The sequence below is a fragment of the Gossypium raimondii genome, chromosome 10, assembly GCF_025698545.1.
Source record: "Gossypium raimondii isolate GPD5lz chromosome 10, ASM2569854v1, whole genome shotgun sequence".
In the NCBI taxonomy this organism is placed as follows: domain Eukaryota; kingdom Viridiplantae; phylum Streptophyta; class Magnoliopsida; order Malvales; family Malvaceae; genus Gossypium; species Gossypium raimondii.
Window position 1 is genome coordinate 54273497 of NC_068574.1, and position 17003 is coordinate 54290499.

The 17003-nt window shown below is 34.3% G+C and overlaps 2 protein-coding genes across 2 annotated transcripts; both read left to right on the plus strand.

Moving 5' to 3' along the window:
* The first annotated feature begins 5356 nt into the window (after nucleotides 1-5356).
* Nucleotides 5357-9649, plus strand: LOC105784816 (trans-resveratrol di-O-methyltransferase). Its single transcript, XM_052622078.1, has 4 exons — nucleotides 5357-5682; nucleotide 8289; nucleotides 8506-8990; nucleotides 9173-9649. The coding sequence occupies exons 1-4, from the start codon at nucleotides 5389-5391 to the stop codon at nucleotides 9488-9490; spliced, it is 1098 nt and encodes a 365-aa protein (XP_052478038.1). The 5' UTR covers nucleotides 5357-5388; the 3' UTR covers nucleotides 9491-9649.
* A 4389-nt stretch (nucleotides 9650-14038) lies between these two features.
* LOC105784815 (trans-resveratrol di-O-methyltransferase) lies at nucleotides 14039-16001 on the plus strand. Its single transcript, XM_052622521.1, has 4 exons — nucleotides 14039-14053; nucleotides 14308-14331; nucleotides 14582-15370; nucleotides 15553-16001. Exons 1-4 carry the CDS (start codon nucleotides 14039-14041, stop codon nucleotides 15868-15870), a joined length of 1146 nt encoding a protein of 381 aa, XP_052478481.1. The 3' UTR covers nucleotides 15871-16001.
* The last annotated feature ends 1002 nt before the right edge of the window (nucleotides 16002-17003 follow it).

Below are 17003 nucleotides of genomic sequence, written 5' to 3' on the forward strand. Positions count from 1 at the left end.
ATATAAACATTATAAAAGAAATCAAGAGTAGAGATGAGAAAAATCCTGATAATTTAATAACAGAAGCACGAACTAATGAAAACTTAATGAAAAACTAAACTGAATACAAAGCTAAATAAAAACTATTCATGAAGTGTTTAGATCCTTCTATTTATAGGCCTAGGGTTGGTCATCAATCATTGACCTAATTCGGCTGACGTTTTGCATTGAAGTTTGTTGTGTGAGCACCCTTGGTTAATTAATTCCTCATGTCATGTCGGTGTCGCGACACCCACTGGCCTGTGTCGCGACACTAATGGTAGTTTACGAGTTAGGGCTTGATTTTAGGATTGTGTCCCGACACCCTCTTGCTATGTTGCAAAAGCTTACGAAATTGATGAACTATAAGGAAAGGCTTGGTACTCCAATTAAAGAACATATACTTTTGTTTATGAATCTTTGCATAAGTGGAGGACAATGGGCAGGTTTGGATCATAACACTTAGACAGAGATGGTGCTCAAATATCTAATATTATTATTTTTATTATATTATTAAAAATTCCACGTGTCAACTACCAATTTGCTAAAGGGTTTTTTTGTAACAGTGATAATGGTATGGGCCCATAATGGTTACAAAATTATAATTTCAAGATCGGATTTGACAAAAAATGTATCTAACTAAAAGAAGTGTTATAGTTTGAGGTTGTGCATTGAACTAAGCCTTTTATATAGTAGTGATATAAATATCTTCTTCTTTTTTGTACAACGATTATTTTCCTAGCCTAGTCCTAGGAAAGGTGAACAACTAGATCAATAGGTTACAATTTAAAGTTTAGTGACATAATTATCTTTAATTGCATTTGGTATCATATACTCATATTGATTTTATGACATTTCAAGTTAACTTGTGACATGAACTAAGCAAAAAGCTTTAATATAGTATAAATACTAAATAATTGTATATTGGGATACTCGTTCTATTTAGATATTTGATGTCTACAAAGCGTTATTGTGGCTTTGTGTTCAAAGGTTAGATAATATTGTGATTGAATCGATTGTCAAAGTGTGATCAATGCTTTAAATCTTCCAAGTATTGATGTGTGAAAAGTCGCAAGATCCATAACTAACGGAGCAATTAGAAGGGAAAAAGAAAAGAGCCTACTTTGATACCATATTAGAGATATGAAATATGAGGAAATTCGTTAATCGACTTAACAAATACAATCGATATCCAATACTTGTACACTAGAAATGTATCGCTAATAGAATAAAAAACTACCCTTAACTACTTAACTAGCAATGAACCGCTCTTAACTAATTTACATTACTTAGTTACACGATGGAAAGCACTTGTGACATGTTATCAACAATGGATGTCTTGATTATGAAAAATCAAATCTCAAATTAATAATTTATTAACTATTGAATTTGACGATTAAACCCCATCGAAGCTTAATCCAACAATTCATTACGGGAGCCAAAATAAAATTTTAAAATTAAAGGGATTAAAATTTAAAAATTGTTAAAAGAAACTTAAATTAAATAATTCATAACTAAAAGACACTGAAAGAGATATTATGCCGGTAAAGGGTGACCGTCTACCCTTTAATTAGGCCATGAACATCGGTTGACTAACACCGTTGTTTGTTTGGTTTTTTTTTTTAAATAATTAGAGATTTTAGCTTAGTTGGTGTAAGCAGCAATTATTTGTCCATTTAATATTATATTTTGGTGGGAGGTCATTAATTCATGAAGATAAAACGGCGAGGACGGTTGCCGTGTCTCAATACGCGACTTAGTACGTAAGTGCTTACGTTTGTATCATATATATTATTGAATATATCCTAATAAGTAATCTAATCTAGATACTGAAAATCTAATAATCTTTGTTAATTATATTATGGTAAATTCTGCATCAATATTCACCTTCTTTTCCTTGTTAATTTTAAATTTCTTGAATGATAAAATTTTTATTTATGGAGTTCATTAATAAATATTTTTATATAATTGATGAATATTTTATATTTGAAATTTATTTAATATCATTTATTTTATATTTGTAAATATTTATATATATATATTAAATTTTTTAATATATCGATAAATTTGAAATGATATATCGAAATAGATCGGCACCGTTATGTACCGGTTCTAGTAGAAAATGATGTGCCCACCGGTGTTGTAAGCTCCCGACTCGACCTAGATGCTAGATGTAATCTAGAAGACAACATCACCATCGAGATGGCCTACTGTGGTTATCAAGTTTAAAAACAGCCATTTTAAAACCTTCGTTTAATTTCAGAGAAAAATTCGATTACAAACCGTTTTATTATTCCTCAAAATCTTAATTTCAATTTACTAGCAAAAGAAATGATATCTATTGGTTTTAAGGAAAACCGGGCTTCATGCATACAAATTAATGATTATAGCATAATATCTTAAAATTTTAAATAAAATGTCATGCAAAATAAAATCTCAAATCTAAAACCTAGGTTCGATGCCATAGTTCGAAATAAAGTAGTACAAAAACTATAATAATAGGATAACCCAAATAATAAGTCTTAATAAATTGAAATTTTGAAACCGAGCCGAGACACTCTAATTTTCACGTATGCGTTCCTAACCTGGTGGGTTATCTTTAAGGATGAAAATTTAAGGGGGGAGTGAGCTGTAACGCTTAGTGTGAGTTCAATCACGAGAAAATTAGTGCAACAGTTAGTAAGATGCATTAGATAATATCGCATAAAATATTCACAATCAGGCAACAATTCAAAGTATCGATTTTTCAAAGCAACCACCATTAATATATCGGAACTCACAATAGTAGTTTTCAGAATAACCAAATTTTCATATTTACCCACAATGAACATATATAGACACATATATATAATAATAGATTTTTGTATGCACATGTGTTTAAAATGCCATATAGTTTTGGTTTTTAACAAAATAGATCCTACCTCACCACTACACACACTATAATGGGAGTTAACCAGAACTCCCTTCTCCAACGCAACGGGATATGGATAAACCACTATTGGTTCGTAGATAGTAACTTCCATTTGACTGTGGACACACAGAAAGTCCCCGTAGTTGGAATCTGCCTTTAGTTGTGGGTTCACAGCAAAAAGTCCTGCAGATGAAACCTACTTTTTGGCTATAGTTTATACAGCATAAACCTGCAGCTAGAATCTGCATTTGGCAATGGATACACAGCAATACCCACAGATGGAATTTGCCTTTGGTTGTGGATGATACAAAACAAATAAATGCAGATAAATTGCCAAACTTCTTCCGATCACATCATCTCATCCCATGCAATGCAATGCGGCAATATTTAATATAGATCAAGTATGATAGCAATTAATGTACTAATACATGACCAATCAGTAGCAAAATCATGCTTTCATGTGTTCAGATTAATAGTAACATAAGTCATGTCGTTCATACGATCACAAGTATAGATACAATATTAACATATACTATTCATAATTTATGCAAATATACATATACAAATAAACACTGCATTAATTCGATCGATCATGGTTTCTAACATATTTCATATCCTCAGGGATCCAATTGCATAATTTCAAACACTAAAAATAGTTCAGAACTTATTCAGGGATACATCTGATCAAAACATAGAATTCTAGGTCATCCTCGAAATTTACCTAGTTTGAATAGATGAGGATACTGTTGGCGAAACGTGACTTTTGGTTCCCATGTAGCCTCCTCTGTCCTATGGTTCTGTCACAATACTTTCACAAGAGGAATTTATTTCCTTTTCAAAACCTTTACGTCTCAATGAAGAATTTGAATTGGTTCTTCCTCAAAGGACAAATTCGGTCTCAATTCGATCTCCTTAATTGGAATAATATGGGTAGGATTGGATCAGTACCGTCTCAACATAGAGACATGGAAAACGTCATGGATTCGATCAAGTTCGGGAGGTAATTCTAATTGATAAGCAGCTGGGTCGATTCTCTTAAGGATTCGGTACGGTTTTATGAATTTTGGACTTAACTTACCCTTTCGATCGAACATGAACACCTTTCACCTTGGGGACACTTTCAGGAAGACTTGATCACGATAATCGTATTCAATGTCCTTCCTCTTTAAGTCATATGTAATTGCAATGTATGAGTCTTCATCCCACGTAGTTCGTGTGCCATGTGTGGGTGAAGTCATATTCTTTTCGATTTAGTCCAGCTTGTTTCGATTCTTTATCCATTGTGCGTGTGTTATGTGTATCATATAATATTGTATTTGATCGAACATATATTTATATTTATATTGTACTTGTGATTGTATTGTATTTAATAAGTTTGTGAAATTAACAATTTAAAATATATATTTACCTATTTCTATTATAATATTGTATTTGATAGAACATATATTTATACTTATATTGCACTCATGATTATATTGTATTTAATGCGTTTGTCAAATTAACAAGGGGCTCCGCTTTTGACATTCACTTTTCGAGATTTTAACTTTTTTAAATAGTTCTTGATGTCTTTTTTTACATAATACTTAGAACTATTCATAATCTTTGTTCAATCTATAACCGGAAGATAATACATTTTAGCGCACTCAACACACGCCCTCCTGTTTGGTAACAATATCCATGCCAATCTAGTTAAGACTCAATCGGCATATTTTTAATGTTATATTTTGGTATAATTAAAACGAGATTATGATTAATATTTATGAAAAATGGTTTTTTTTCATCATCGATGTTGCTTTTATGATTAAAATTGAGAGAGAATATTGTTCAAAGAAAATAAAAAAATCAATGAGGTAGTCATGAACTTGGGGGCGAAAATGGCGTGGAGATAGGTTGACTTGCCTCAATAGCTATTCGCTTGCGCATGTATCATATTATTGAATATATATCTAATCTATGTGGTAGCGGTCAGGTTTTCAAAGTTTGGGACATTTAGACATGAAATATATTGGGGAGATTTTACTATGGGTTGAGAAAAAAATTATATTAGGACCAAAATTTCTAACAAGTTGCATGAGTTTGACCATATGCTATATAGCTTTCGGTTTGTATGTATTCTGACTTTTGTTTATCATTTTGCATCACAACAGGTCCATGCTCTCGGGACTGATACCGTACGGTACTTTGTACTGATAGTTTAACTTGGAGCCACATATCGAAAGTCCACTTTCAATATGGCATCACACGGAGATTTAATTAATTTTTTTACAACAGTTGATGAAATCAACCACTTATTCTTTAAACATTAAATTTTAGTGCATAAATTGATGAAGAGCCCGGCTCCCATATGGAATCTTGTCCAATCAAACAGGAGTATCATAGCCTATAAATAGCATATTGAGCCGTATAATAATTCACTTCAAAACAAAAAGATCTTAAAAACAAACAAGACGTCAGCTAAGATGAATATGGGCAATGCTAATGGGGAGCATGCTATTGAGGCACTCCAAGCACAAGCTCACATTTGGAGACATGCTTTCAACTTCGTAAGCTTCATGTCTCTAAAATGTGCACTTGATTTAGGCATCCTTGATATCATTCATGATCATGGCAAGCCCATGACTATTACGGAGCTGGTTTCTGCGCTACAGATGCTCAACCCTGCTAAAGCATGCGACATTTATAGGCTCATGCGCATTCTAGTTCACTCGGACTTCTTTGCGCGCCAAAAGTTAGACAATGATGCTCAAGAAGAAGTGTTGACACCATTTTTTTGACGGAAAACGAGGTCGACTTGGGTTTTGAAAAATGAAACGGGAGTCGCCACCAATTCTTTTTTATGAGGTGTAATTGGATCACCTCGAAAAGTAGTTTTTAATAAATGGTTTGATTTTATTAAAACAACAAGTTTGGTCCACGAAATTCAGAAAAATGGGTTCGAGAGTCGGTTACGCACGAGGAAGGATTAGCACCCTCGATACGCCTAAAATTGGTACCTTAGTTGATTACTTAATGTCTTAATGTCGAAAAGCTGAAAACTTTAAAGAAATTTAAAAATACGATCATTGTATTAAAAAATTGAAAATTTCGGAAGAAGGGGCATATTTCATGTGAAAAAGAAAATCATATCCAGTAAATTAGGATACAATGTCTCGAATTCCCGATACACGAACGAATGCCAAAATTTACTTATTTAAAAGATATTTTAGCTATCTCGGATTTAAAAAAAGATATCACGACCAGTAAGTTAGAACGTGTTTTTTAAATCTCGAGATTACTAAGAACTTGAGTTTGAAAAGAGTCGTGCATTTAGATGTGTTGTGAAGATCGAAACCCAGTAAGTTAGGGCACGATCTTCTCGAATCTAAACACGATGCTATTTATTTAAAACAAACTTCGGTATATCGAATAAAATAAAACGCAAAATCGTAGTAAAAAATGTGAGACCAAATTACATTGTTGTTATGCAAGACAAAACCATAATGAATACAAAAGTATAAAAATAATACAAATAATGGCAACAATATAAAATAAATAAAAAGTCAAATCTACAACATACAAAAATAACCAAGTATATAAACGATTAAAATTAAACATTCATTCAAAATAATAATGGAAATAAAATAAATAAATAATGAAAACAAACGAAGAAAATATATAAAACTATAAAAATATAAAAGATATACATGTGTGTATATACATAAAATTATGGAAATATGAAAATGTATGTATGTACATAAAGTATATAGATGATATACAATTATATATATATATATATACAAAAATAAAAAATATGTACATATATATATAAATATGTATACGAAAGTTATAAAATAAAAGTATGTATATTATATAAAAATGTATGCATATATTTTAAAATATGTATAGAAATACGTATGCATTAATACATTTTAAAATTATCAAAATAAAAGGTATATATGTATGTTGTAGAAATGTATGCATGTATGTATATGCATCATAAGAATTATAAAACATAAAAGATGTTCATGTATGTATATACGAACTATGTAAATATATATGAGTATATCTGTATATATTATAAAAGTATGTGTAAGCGTATATTTAAATTATAAAATATACAAAGTATGGAAGTATGTGTAAATATTATAAAATAATAATACAAATACATATATAGGTACGTACATATATGTATAAATAAATTATGAAAAATATACACATGCGTATATATACTTTAAGCTTATAAAATAAGAGTATGTAACATCCATATATATATATATATATATATATAAAGCTAAAATAATAAAAACTAATTCATATATTAACAATAGTAATGAATAAATAAAAGGAAAAAAAACTGATAATAATAAATAGTAATTATAATAATATAAAAATAATTAATTAAACAACAAAAATGCTAAAAAAAGGGCTAGATTGAAATAAAGACAAAAGTACCGGGTAAATTCGAAAATAAAAAACAAAGAGGACTGAAGTAAAACGCGCGTCAAAAGTAAGGGACTGATTCGGAAAATTCCCCGTCCCTTACGCGCATCGTTTTGTGCAGGATCAGATTGGAACGGGCGTCAAATTTTGTGGTCAAAATTAAGTGAAAATAAAAGAGTGCACCGAATGTCCACAGAATTGGAGGGACTAATTGCGTAAAATGCCGATTAAGACAAAAATGTGCAGCTCGACAAGCTTTCAAACGGCACAGTTTAAAATCTTATATAAATAGAAAAAATAAAACCCTAAAAAGAGAAATCAGCCCCCATTTCTTTCTTCCCTTTTTTTTTAAAAAAAAACTGAAGATCCCAAATCCCCTCAACCCCTTTTCTTGGCCGCTCCTAATCGCCGCCATGGCCGGAGGCCGGCGCCGCGCGACGGCATCCCCGATCCGCGCATTTGAGGCATATTCAGAGCACCTGAACTTTGAAAAGGGAAGTCGAGGAGAAAACACGGTCTTTGGCAACCTCTCGAGCCCGAATCCGACGACGGCAATGGACCATCGCCGGCCGTTCAAGGGCCGATTCAGGTATTTCTTTCCTTTTTCTTTTTTTTATTTGGTAACCTTTTTTAAAAAGATTTTTTTAAAAAAAGTAAATAGAAAGAATAGCAAAAAAAAAAAACGAAAAGAACAGTTTGCAAAAAGAAAAGAAATCAACCTTTAGAATTTGGTTTCTGAGTTTCGATTCACTTGTGTGCGTTTTTTTTTTTAAAGAAAAAAAATCCCCCTAGATCTGTTTCAATGGCTTTTAAATAGCCATTTTACAATTTTTCTATTGTTTCTACTGCTGTTTTGTCCTTCTTTGCTTGCGTGTTTGCAGGTGGAGCAGGTGGTGACGTGACGTGCAGCGCGGCGCGGCGGTGACAGGAGGTGGCAGAGGGTTGGTGGCTGAAGCTAGGGATAGGGAGCGGCGGCTAGGTCTTTTTTTTTGGCTGAAAATAGTTTAGGTTTTGGGCTTGTTGGGTATTTGGGCTTGGTTTAATTTGTTGGGTTTTGGGTTTGGGTTGTAATTGGATTTTATGTTTGGGTAGTGGGATTTGTTAATTGGTTTTGGTTCTTGGGTACGGGTCTGGGCAAAATTGGGTTCTACAAGAAGGATATGTTCTTACCAACTCTTCTCGTATTTTGCTCAAGAATAATCCCTTCTGCATAACGCCTACTTTGAAGGCTACAATGGATCCTATTATAACAAAGCCTTGGAGTTTTCTAGGGACCTGGTTCCAAAATGACGATCATACTCCATTTGCTACTGCATATGGGAAGACATTGTGGGACTATTTTACCCATGATCCTCAGCTAAAAGATTTGATAAATGATGGCTTACCTAGTGATTCTCAATTGGTTACTAGTGTTCTAGTTGACAACTGTAAAGGGGCATTTGAGGGATTGGACTCCCTTGTAGATGTTGGGGGTGGCACAGGAACTACGGCCAAGGCCATTGCTGATACATTTCCACTCATGGAGTGCACTGTGTTTGATCTTCCTAATATTGTTGCTGGCTTGCAAGGGAGTAAGAACTTGAAATATGTTGGAGGCAACATGTTTGAGGCATTTCCAGTAGCAGACGCAATTTTATTAAAGGTTAAGCTTTACTAAATTTATTCGCATTATTTTTTTCTGGTATTTTTACTTTTATAAATAATGCACAACAAATTCCATTACACATGATAATATTCAAAGATTTGAAGGCAAATGTAATCATAGTTTGTGGGTTAGCTAATGTTTTATGTTTTTTGAGCTAATTATGAATGATAATTGAACAGAAGGTATTGCACGATTGGAATGATGAAGGATGCTTGACAATTTTGAAGCGATGTAAAGAGGCCATTTCAAGCCAAGACAAGGTAGGAAGAAAGTTGATCATAATTGACATGGTTGTGAGGGAGAATGAGCAAGTGAATGATGAAGCCTCAAGCTTAACTAAAACACAACTCTTTTTTGACATGTTCATGTTGGTATTGGTGGCTGGAAAAGAGAGGCGGGAAGAAGAATGGGCTAAACTATTTTTAGAAGCTGGTTTTAGTTATTACAAAATTACAACTATTGTGGGTTTGACATCTCTCATTGAGGTTTACCCCTGAGAGCATTTGGTTATTGCATTATGAGAATAATAATGTGGAGAAATACATAGTTGAAGTGGTAAAATTGTTCTTTGTTGACATTAATTACTAGAGTTGTTTGCTGGGATTTTAACTGTGTTGCCTATTCCTATAATAAGAATTGTTGTTGTGTTGTTGTCATGGTCCTACTCTTCTAGACCTTTCCTATTGTTATTACTCTTAAGGTTTGTACTTGGTTGTTTTGTCCGTAATTTGTTTTACTTCAGTCCATGCACATATAATTCTAATTTTAATAGTTTGGTGGTTGTTGATTGTTGATCAGAGCGCAACGGAAGCATGATATTAGATTTTTATTAAATATTTCATGATTAATTGTGTGGTGTGATTGGTCAGTTACTGTGTTTGTGGTGGTTTGAAATGGAGAGTCAGTTTGGTGACTAATGTGACGTTCCAAGTTCAGGTCGGACCGTTCCTGCCGAGTTTAGGGTGCCACATCAAAGCCCTATTTTAAGATGTTACAAATATGCTTGTCAAAGCAGCTACGAAAGAAATGTATCTAACTTGCCATTGCAAAATGTAAATCAAAAGATCCACTTGTCATTGCCACTTGTCAAGACATTTGTTGCAAACAAAAAAATTATTGGATGCAATTTTAAATTTCAAAAGACTACATCTAAACCCTAAACCCTAAACCTTTTTCATATTTAAATCAAAAGCAAATAACATAATCATTAATCCATACTTTCATTTTTTTTGGTTTTGTTTCTTGATCATCAAAAACCATGATTGTTTAAACCAGATTAGATCGACACATCCTAGGGTTTCAAGGGGGCATTGCCGCGTATGGGGGACGTGTGGTCCACATGCCCGTGTGGTTGGCCATATGGCCCTATTTTAGGCTTGGTTTTTCACCGAGTCACTTGCAAAAGGATACACACCTATCACCGGTGTCTCAAGCGACGTCCCATGCCTTAACACATGCACTTAACTCAAAACAGTTGCTCATACACATTTTTCATGGATGAATACTTACGCAGAATTGGATACCATTAAATTTGCACTCAGACATTGTAACACCCCTCACCCAGCCCGACCGCCAGACCCGAGTTACATGACACTACAACATTATCGTAACTTTGCCACTTGCACACATAGCTTCAAGCAGGAACAATTTTTATTAGTTTAAGCATTTTCAGATGTGATTGCGACTAGACAAACATCATACGACATTCGAAATAGTTTAAATACATGCTTAGGGACCATATAGCAAATTTCCAAAAAAATATGTAGGTATTGATACACAATAGTAGGAATCAATATTTTGGGAAGTCAGATATCGATACTAATAAGAAAATCAATACCATTTTAGCATTCTGGTTTTTCAACTCAATTTTGAATCAAAATGTTTTATCGATACATAAACAAAGGTATCAGTATTTTTACCTTGTGTATCGATACTTGTAAAAAAGTATCGATACCAAATTCAGTTACTGTTTTCCTGCACATAGTAAAAAGTATCGATACCAAATTCGCCATCGTTTTCTGCACATACATTTTAAGATCAAGGTATTGATATTTATGCCCGAGTATCGATACCCCTATGCAAATCAACCAAATCACAACCACAATAGATCCTACCTCACCACTACACACTATAATGGGAGTTAACCAGAACTCCTTTCTCCAACACAACGGGATATGGATAAACCACTATTGGTTCGCAGATAATAACTTCCATTTGACTGTGGACACAAAAAAAGTCCCCGTAGTTGGAATCTGCCTTTAGTTGTGGGTTCACAGCAAAAAGTCCTGCAGATGAAACCTGCTTTTTGGCTATAGTTTATACAGCATAAACCTACAACTAGAATCTGCCTTTGGCTATGGATACACAGCAATACCCGTAGATGGAATTTGCCTTTGGTTGTGGATGCACACAAAATAGATGAATGCAGATAAACTGCCAAACTTCTTCCGATCACATCGTCTCATCCCATGCAATGCAATGCGCCATATTTAATATAGATCAAGTATGATAGCAATTAATATATTTAATATAGATCAAGTATGATAGCAATTAATGCACTAATACATGACAAATCAGTAGCAAAATCATGCTTTTCATGTATTCGGATTAATAGTAACATAGGTCACGTCGATCATACGATCACAAGTATAGATACAATATTAACATATATTATTCGTAATTTATGCAAATATACATATACAAATAAACACCGCATTAATTCGATCAATCAAGGTTTCTAACATATTTCATATCATCAGGGACCCAATTGCATAATTTCAAACACTAAAAATAGTTTAGAACTTATTTAGGGATTCATCTGATCAAAACATAGAATTCTGGGTCAAAATGGTAAAATCTTAGTTATAGGGTACAGACGACTGTGTTATCGGATCATGTCGGAGGCCTTGGGTCGTGTGGATGGAATGCACACCGCGTGGCTAGGCCATATGGGTCATGCAAAATTAAGCATCAGGGGTGACAAGGTTGTTTGGGAGGTCGTGTAGGGGGTCCTAGGCCATGTAAAAGGTGATCATCCTAGGGTTCAAGGGGGCATGGCCGCGGATGGGGGACATGTGGTCCACAGGCCCTTATGGTTGGCCATGTGGCTCTATTTTAGGCTTGGTTTTGCCCCGAGTCACTTGTAAAAGAACACACACCTGTCGTCGTGTCTCGAGCGACATCCCTTTCGATCAAATCTGGTCTTGGATACCTAAATCGAGTCCTTCAAACAACATTAATTAAGAATTAAGAAATGTTATCAAGGTCTATCAAGATTACCGTGAATTTCGACAAGAAATCATTAAAAAGATTGATAATGGATGAAAAATCAGTTTCAAGATAATGATATTAAGAATCTTTGAAGTTCCATTTATAGATAAGGTGCTTACCAATCCTTAGCAAGATTAGAGATGAAATTGATGACGTTACGCTAAACTGATAGAAAGGCTAGGTTGATCGAAGATTGTTTTCAGGTTCGAGATGGAAAATAATATTTCACAACAATGGAGAAAAATATTCACAAATGGAATAATGGAGAAGAAAACGGGAGAATTAAATAGAGAGAAAATAAATAAAATTTGGTTTGGTTTGAAAAAGGAACAAGAATACAAATGTAATTAGGAAAAGATAAATACCCAGATTTTTCAAAATATGAGGGATTATTTGGGAAGTAACTCTTCTTGTCGAAATTAAACAGGGGAAATGAAATGGGGTGGTGTTTGGCATGACTTGAACCTTGAAAACAAGGGATGGAATATAAAGGCTTAACCATTTGGCTGCTGCTCACTCTTGAAATGTATTTGCTCCATTTAATATATATTCTAGGGGATTTTCATTCTACTTTGCTAAAAAATTAAAACAAAAAAATTGGAGAGAGGTGGATTAAACCGAGAATCTCTAGGGAGTGTACTAAGCTCTTAACCATTAAGACTAAGATTCATTTCTTAGTTAATTATTACTTCTAAACCTATATATTTTGGGGTGTTACAATTCTCCCCTACTTAAAGAAATTTCATCCTCGAAATTTACCTAGTTCAAATAAATGAGGATACAGTTGGCGGAACATGGACTTTTGGTTCCCATGTAGTCTCCTCCGGCCTATGGTTCCATCACAATACTTTAAGAAGAGGAATTTATTTCCTTTTCAAAACCTTTACGTCTCAATGAAAAATTTGAATTAGTTCTTCCTCAAAGCACAAATTTGGTCTCAATTCGATCTCCTTAATTGGAATAATATGGGTAGGATTGGATCGGTACCGTCTCAACATAAAGACATGGAAAACGTCACGGATTCGATCCAGTTCAGGTGGTAGTTCTAATTGATAAGCAGCTGGGTTGATTCTCATAAGGATTCGGTAGGGTTTTATGAATTTTGGACTTAACTTACCCTTTCGATCGAACATGAACACCTTTCACCTTAGGGACACTTTCAGGAAGACTTGATCGCCAACACTGTATTCAATGTCCTTCCTCTTTAAGTCATATGTAATTGCGATGTATGAGTCTTCATCCTACGTAGTTCGTGTGCCATGTGTGGGGTGAAGTCATATTCTTTTCGATTTAGTCCAATTGTTTTCGATTCTTTATTCGTTGTGCGTGTGTCATGTGTATCATATAATATTGTATTTGATCGAACATATATTTATATTTATATTTATATTTATATTGTACTTGTGATTGTATTGTATTTAATAAGTTTGTGAAATTAACAATTTAAAAAAATATATATTTACCTATTTCTATTATAATAATGTATTTGATAGAACATATATTTATACTTATATTTCACTCGCGATTATATTGTATTTAATGCATTTGTCAAATTAACAAGGGGGCTCCCAGTTTTGCCATTCACTTTTTCGAGATTTTAACTTTTTTTTAAATAGTTACTAATGTCTTTTTTTTTGGTTATAATACTTAGAACTATTCATAATCTTTGTTCAATACATAAGTTGGAGGATAATACATTTCAGCGCACTTGAACACACGTCCTCCTGTATGGCCTGGAGATAGGTTGACTTGCCTCAATAGCTATCTGCTTGCGCATGTATAGCGGTCAGGTTTTCAAAGTTTGGGACTTCTAGACATGAAATATGTTGGGGAGATTTTACTATGGGTTGAGAAAAAATTATATTAGGACCAAAACTTCTAACATTATATTAATATTACAATTTTTAACAGTTTTAATTAAAAATGTTGATATAAACCTTTTCCTTTTGAAGGGCACAACAAGTTGCATGAGTTTGACCATAAGCTATATAGCTTTCGGTTTGTATGTATTCTGATTTTTGTTTATCATTTTGCATCACAACAGGTCCATGCTCTCAGGACTGATGCCGTACTGTACTTTGTACTGATAGTTTAGCTTGGAGCCACATATCGAAAGTCCACTTTCAATATGGCATCACACGGAGATTTAATTATTTTTTTTACAGCAGTTGATGAAATCAACCACTTCTTTTAGTCATTAAATGCATAAATTGATTAAGAGGTCGGCTCCGATATGGAACCTTGTCCAATCAAACAGGAGTATCATAGCCTATAAATAGCATATTGAGCCGTATGCTAATTCACTTCAAAACAAAAAGATCTTAAAAACAAACAAGACGTCAGCTAATAGGGAGGATGCTATTGAGGCACTCCAAGCACAAGCTCACATTTGGAGACATGCTTTCAACTTCGTAAGCTTCATGTCTCTAAAATGTGCACTTGATTTAGGCATCCTTGATATCATTCATGATCATGGCAAGCCCATGACTATTACCGAGCTGGTTGCTGCGCTACAGATGCTCAACCCTGCTAAAGCATGTGACATTTATAGGCTCATGCGCATTCTAGTTCACTCGGCCTTCTTTGCACGCCAAAAGCTAGACACTGATGCTCAAGAAGAAGGATATGTTCTTACCAACTCTTCTCGTATTTTGCTCAAGAATAATCCCTTCTGCGTAACGCCTACTTTGAAGGCTACAATGGATCCTATTATAACAAAGCCTTGGAGTTTTCTAGGGACCTGGTTCCAAAATGATGATCATACTCCATTTGCTACTGCATATGGGAAGACATTGTGGGGCTATTTTACCCATGACCCTCAGCTAAAAGATTTGATAAATGATGGCTTACCTAGTGATTCTCAATTGGTTACTAGTGTTCTAGTTGACAAGTGTAAAGGGGCATTTGAGGGATTGAACTCCCTCGTAGATGTTGGGGGTGGCACAGGAACTACGGCCAAGGCCATTGCTGATACATTTCCACTCATGGAGTGCACTGTGTTTGATCTTCCTAATATTGTTGCTGGCTTGCAAGGGAGTAAGAACTTGAAATATGTTGGAGGCAACATGTTTGAGGCATTTCCAACAGGAGACGCAATTTTATTAAAGGTTAAGCTTTACTAAATTTATTCGCATTATTTTTTTCTGGTATTTTTACTTTTATAAATAATGCACAACAAATTCCATTACACATGATAATATTCAAAGATTTGAAGGCAAAGGTAATCATAGTTTGTGGGTTGGCTAATGTTTTATGTTTTTTGAGCTAATTATGAATGATAATTGAACAGAAGGTATTGCACGATTGGAATGATGAAGGATGCTTGACAATTTTGAAGCGATGTAAAGAGGCCATTTCAAGCCAAGACACGGTAGGAAGAAAGTTGATCATAATTGACATGGTTGTGAGGGAGAATAAGCAAGTGAATGATGAAGCCTCAAGCTTAACTAAAACACAACTCTTTTTCGACATGTTGATGTTGGTATTGGTGGCTGGAAAAGAGAGGCGGGAAGAAGAATGGGCTAAACTATTTTTAGCAGCTGGTTTTAGTTCTTTCAAAATTACTCCTATTGTGGGTTTGACATCTCTCATTGAGGTTTACCCCTGAGAGCATTTGGTTATTGCATTATGAGTATAATAAGAATTGCTCTTTGTTGACATCATTTACTAGAGTTGTTTGCTGGGATTTTAACTTTGTTGCCTATTCCTATAATAAGAATTGTTGTCGTTTTGTTGTCATGGTCCTACTCTTATAGACTTGTCTTGTTGTTATAACTCTTAAGGTTTATACTTGGTTGTTTTGTCCGTAATTTGTTTTACTTCAGTCCATGCACATATAATTCTAATTTTAATAGTTTGGTGGTTGTTGATTGTTGATCAGAGCGCAACGGAAGCAAGATATTAGATTTTTATTAAATATTCCATGATTAATTGTGTGGTGTGATTGGTCGGTTACTGTGTTTGTGGTGGTTTGAAATGGATAGTTAGTTTGGTGACTAATGTGACGTTCCAAGTTCAGGTCGGACCGTTCCTGCCGAGTTTAGGGTGACACATCAAAGCCCTATTTTAAGATGTTACAAATATGTTTGTCAAAGCAGCTACGAAAGAAATGTATCTCACTTGCCATTGCAAAATGTAAATCAAAAGATCCACTTGTCATTGCCACTTGTCAAGACATTTGTTGCAAACAAAAAAATTATTGGATGCAATTTTAAATTTCAAAAGACTACACGAACCTTTTTCATATTTAAATCAAAAGCAAATAACATAATCATTAATCCGTACTTTCATTTTTTTTGGTTTTGTTTCTTGATCATCAAAAACCATGATTGTTTAAACCAGATTAGATCGACACATCCTAGGGTTTCAAGGGGGCATTGCCGCGTATGGGGGACGTGTGGTCCACATGCCCATGTGGTTGGCCATATGGCCCTATTTTAGGCTTGGTTTCTCCCCGAGTCACTTGAAAAAGGATACACACCTATCACCGGTGTCTCGAGCGAAGTCCCATGCCTTAACACATGCACTTAACTCAAAATAGTTGCTCATAGACATTTTTCTTGGATGAATACTTATGCAGAATTGGATTGCACTCAGACTTTGTAACACCCCTCACCCAGCCCGACCGCCAGACTCGAGTTACATGACACTACAACATTATCGTAACTTTGCCACTTGCACACATAGCTTCAAGCAAGAACAATTTTTATTAGTTTAAGCACTTTCAGATGTGATTGCGAC

What these genes read in the sequence shown, in the direction of transcription:
- LOC105784815 (XM_052622521.1), top strand. An exon ending in ATGCTCTCAGGACTGATGCC is followed by an intron (nt 14,332 to 14,581) that starts GTACTGTACTTT and finishes CAAAACAAAAAG; the next exon opens with ATCTTAAAAACAAACAAGAC. An exon ending in GAGACGCAATTTTATTAAAG is followed by an intron (nt 15,371 to 15,552) that starts GTTAAGCTTTAC and finishes ATAATTGAACAG; the next exon opens with AAGGTATTGCACGATTGGAA.
- LOC105784816 (XM_052622078.1), top strand. Translation starts at nt 5,389, where the DNA reads ATGAATATGGGCAATGCTAATGGGGAGCATGCTATTGAGGCACTCCAA. An exon ending in CAGACGCAATTTTATTAAAG is followed by an intron (nt 8,991 to 9,172) that starts GTTAAGCTTTAC and finishes ATAATTGAACAG; the next exon opens with AAGGTATTGCACGATTGGAA.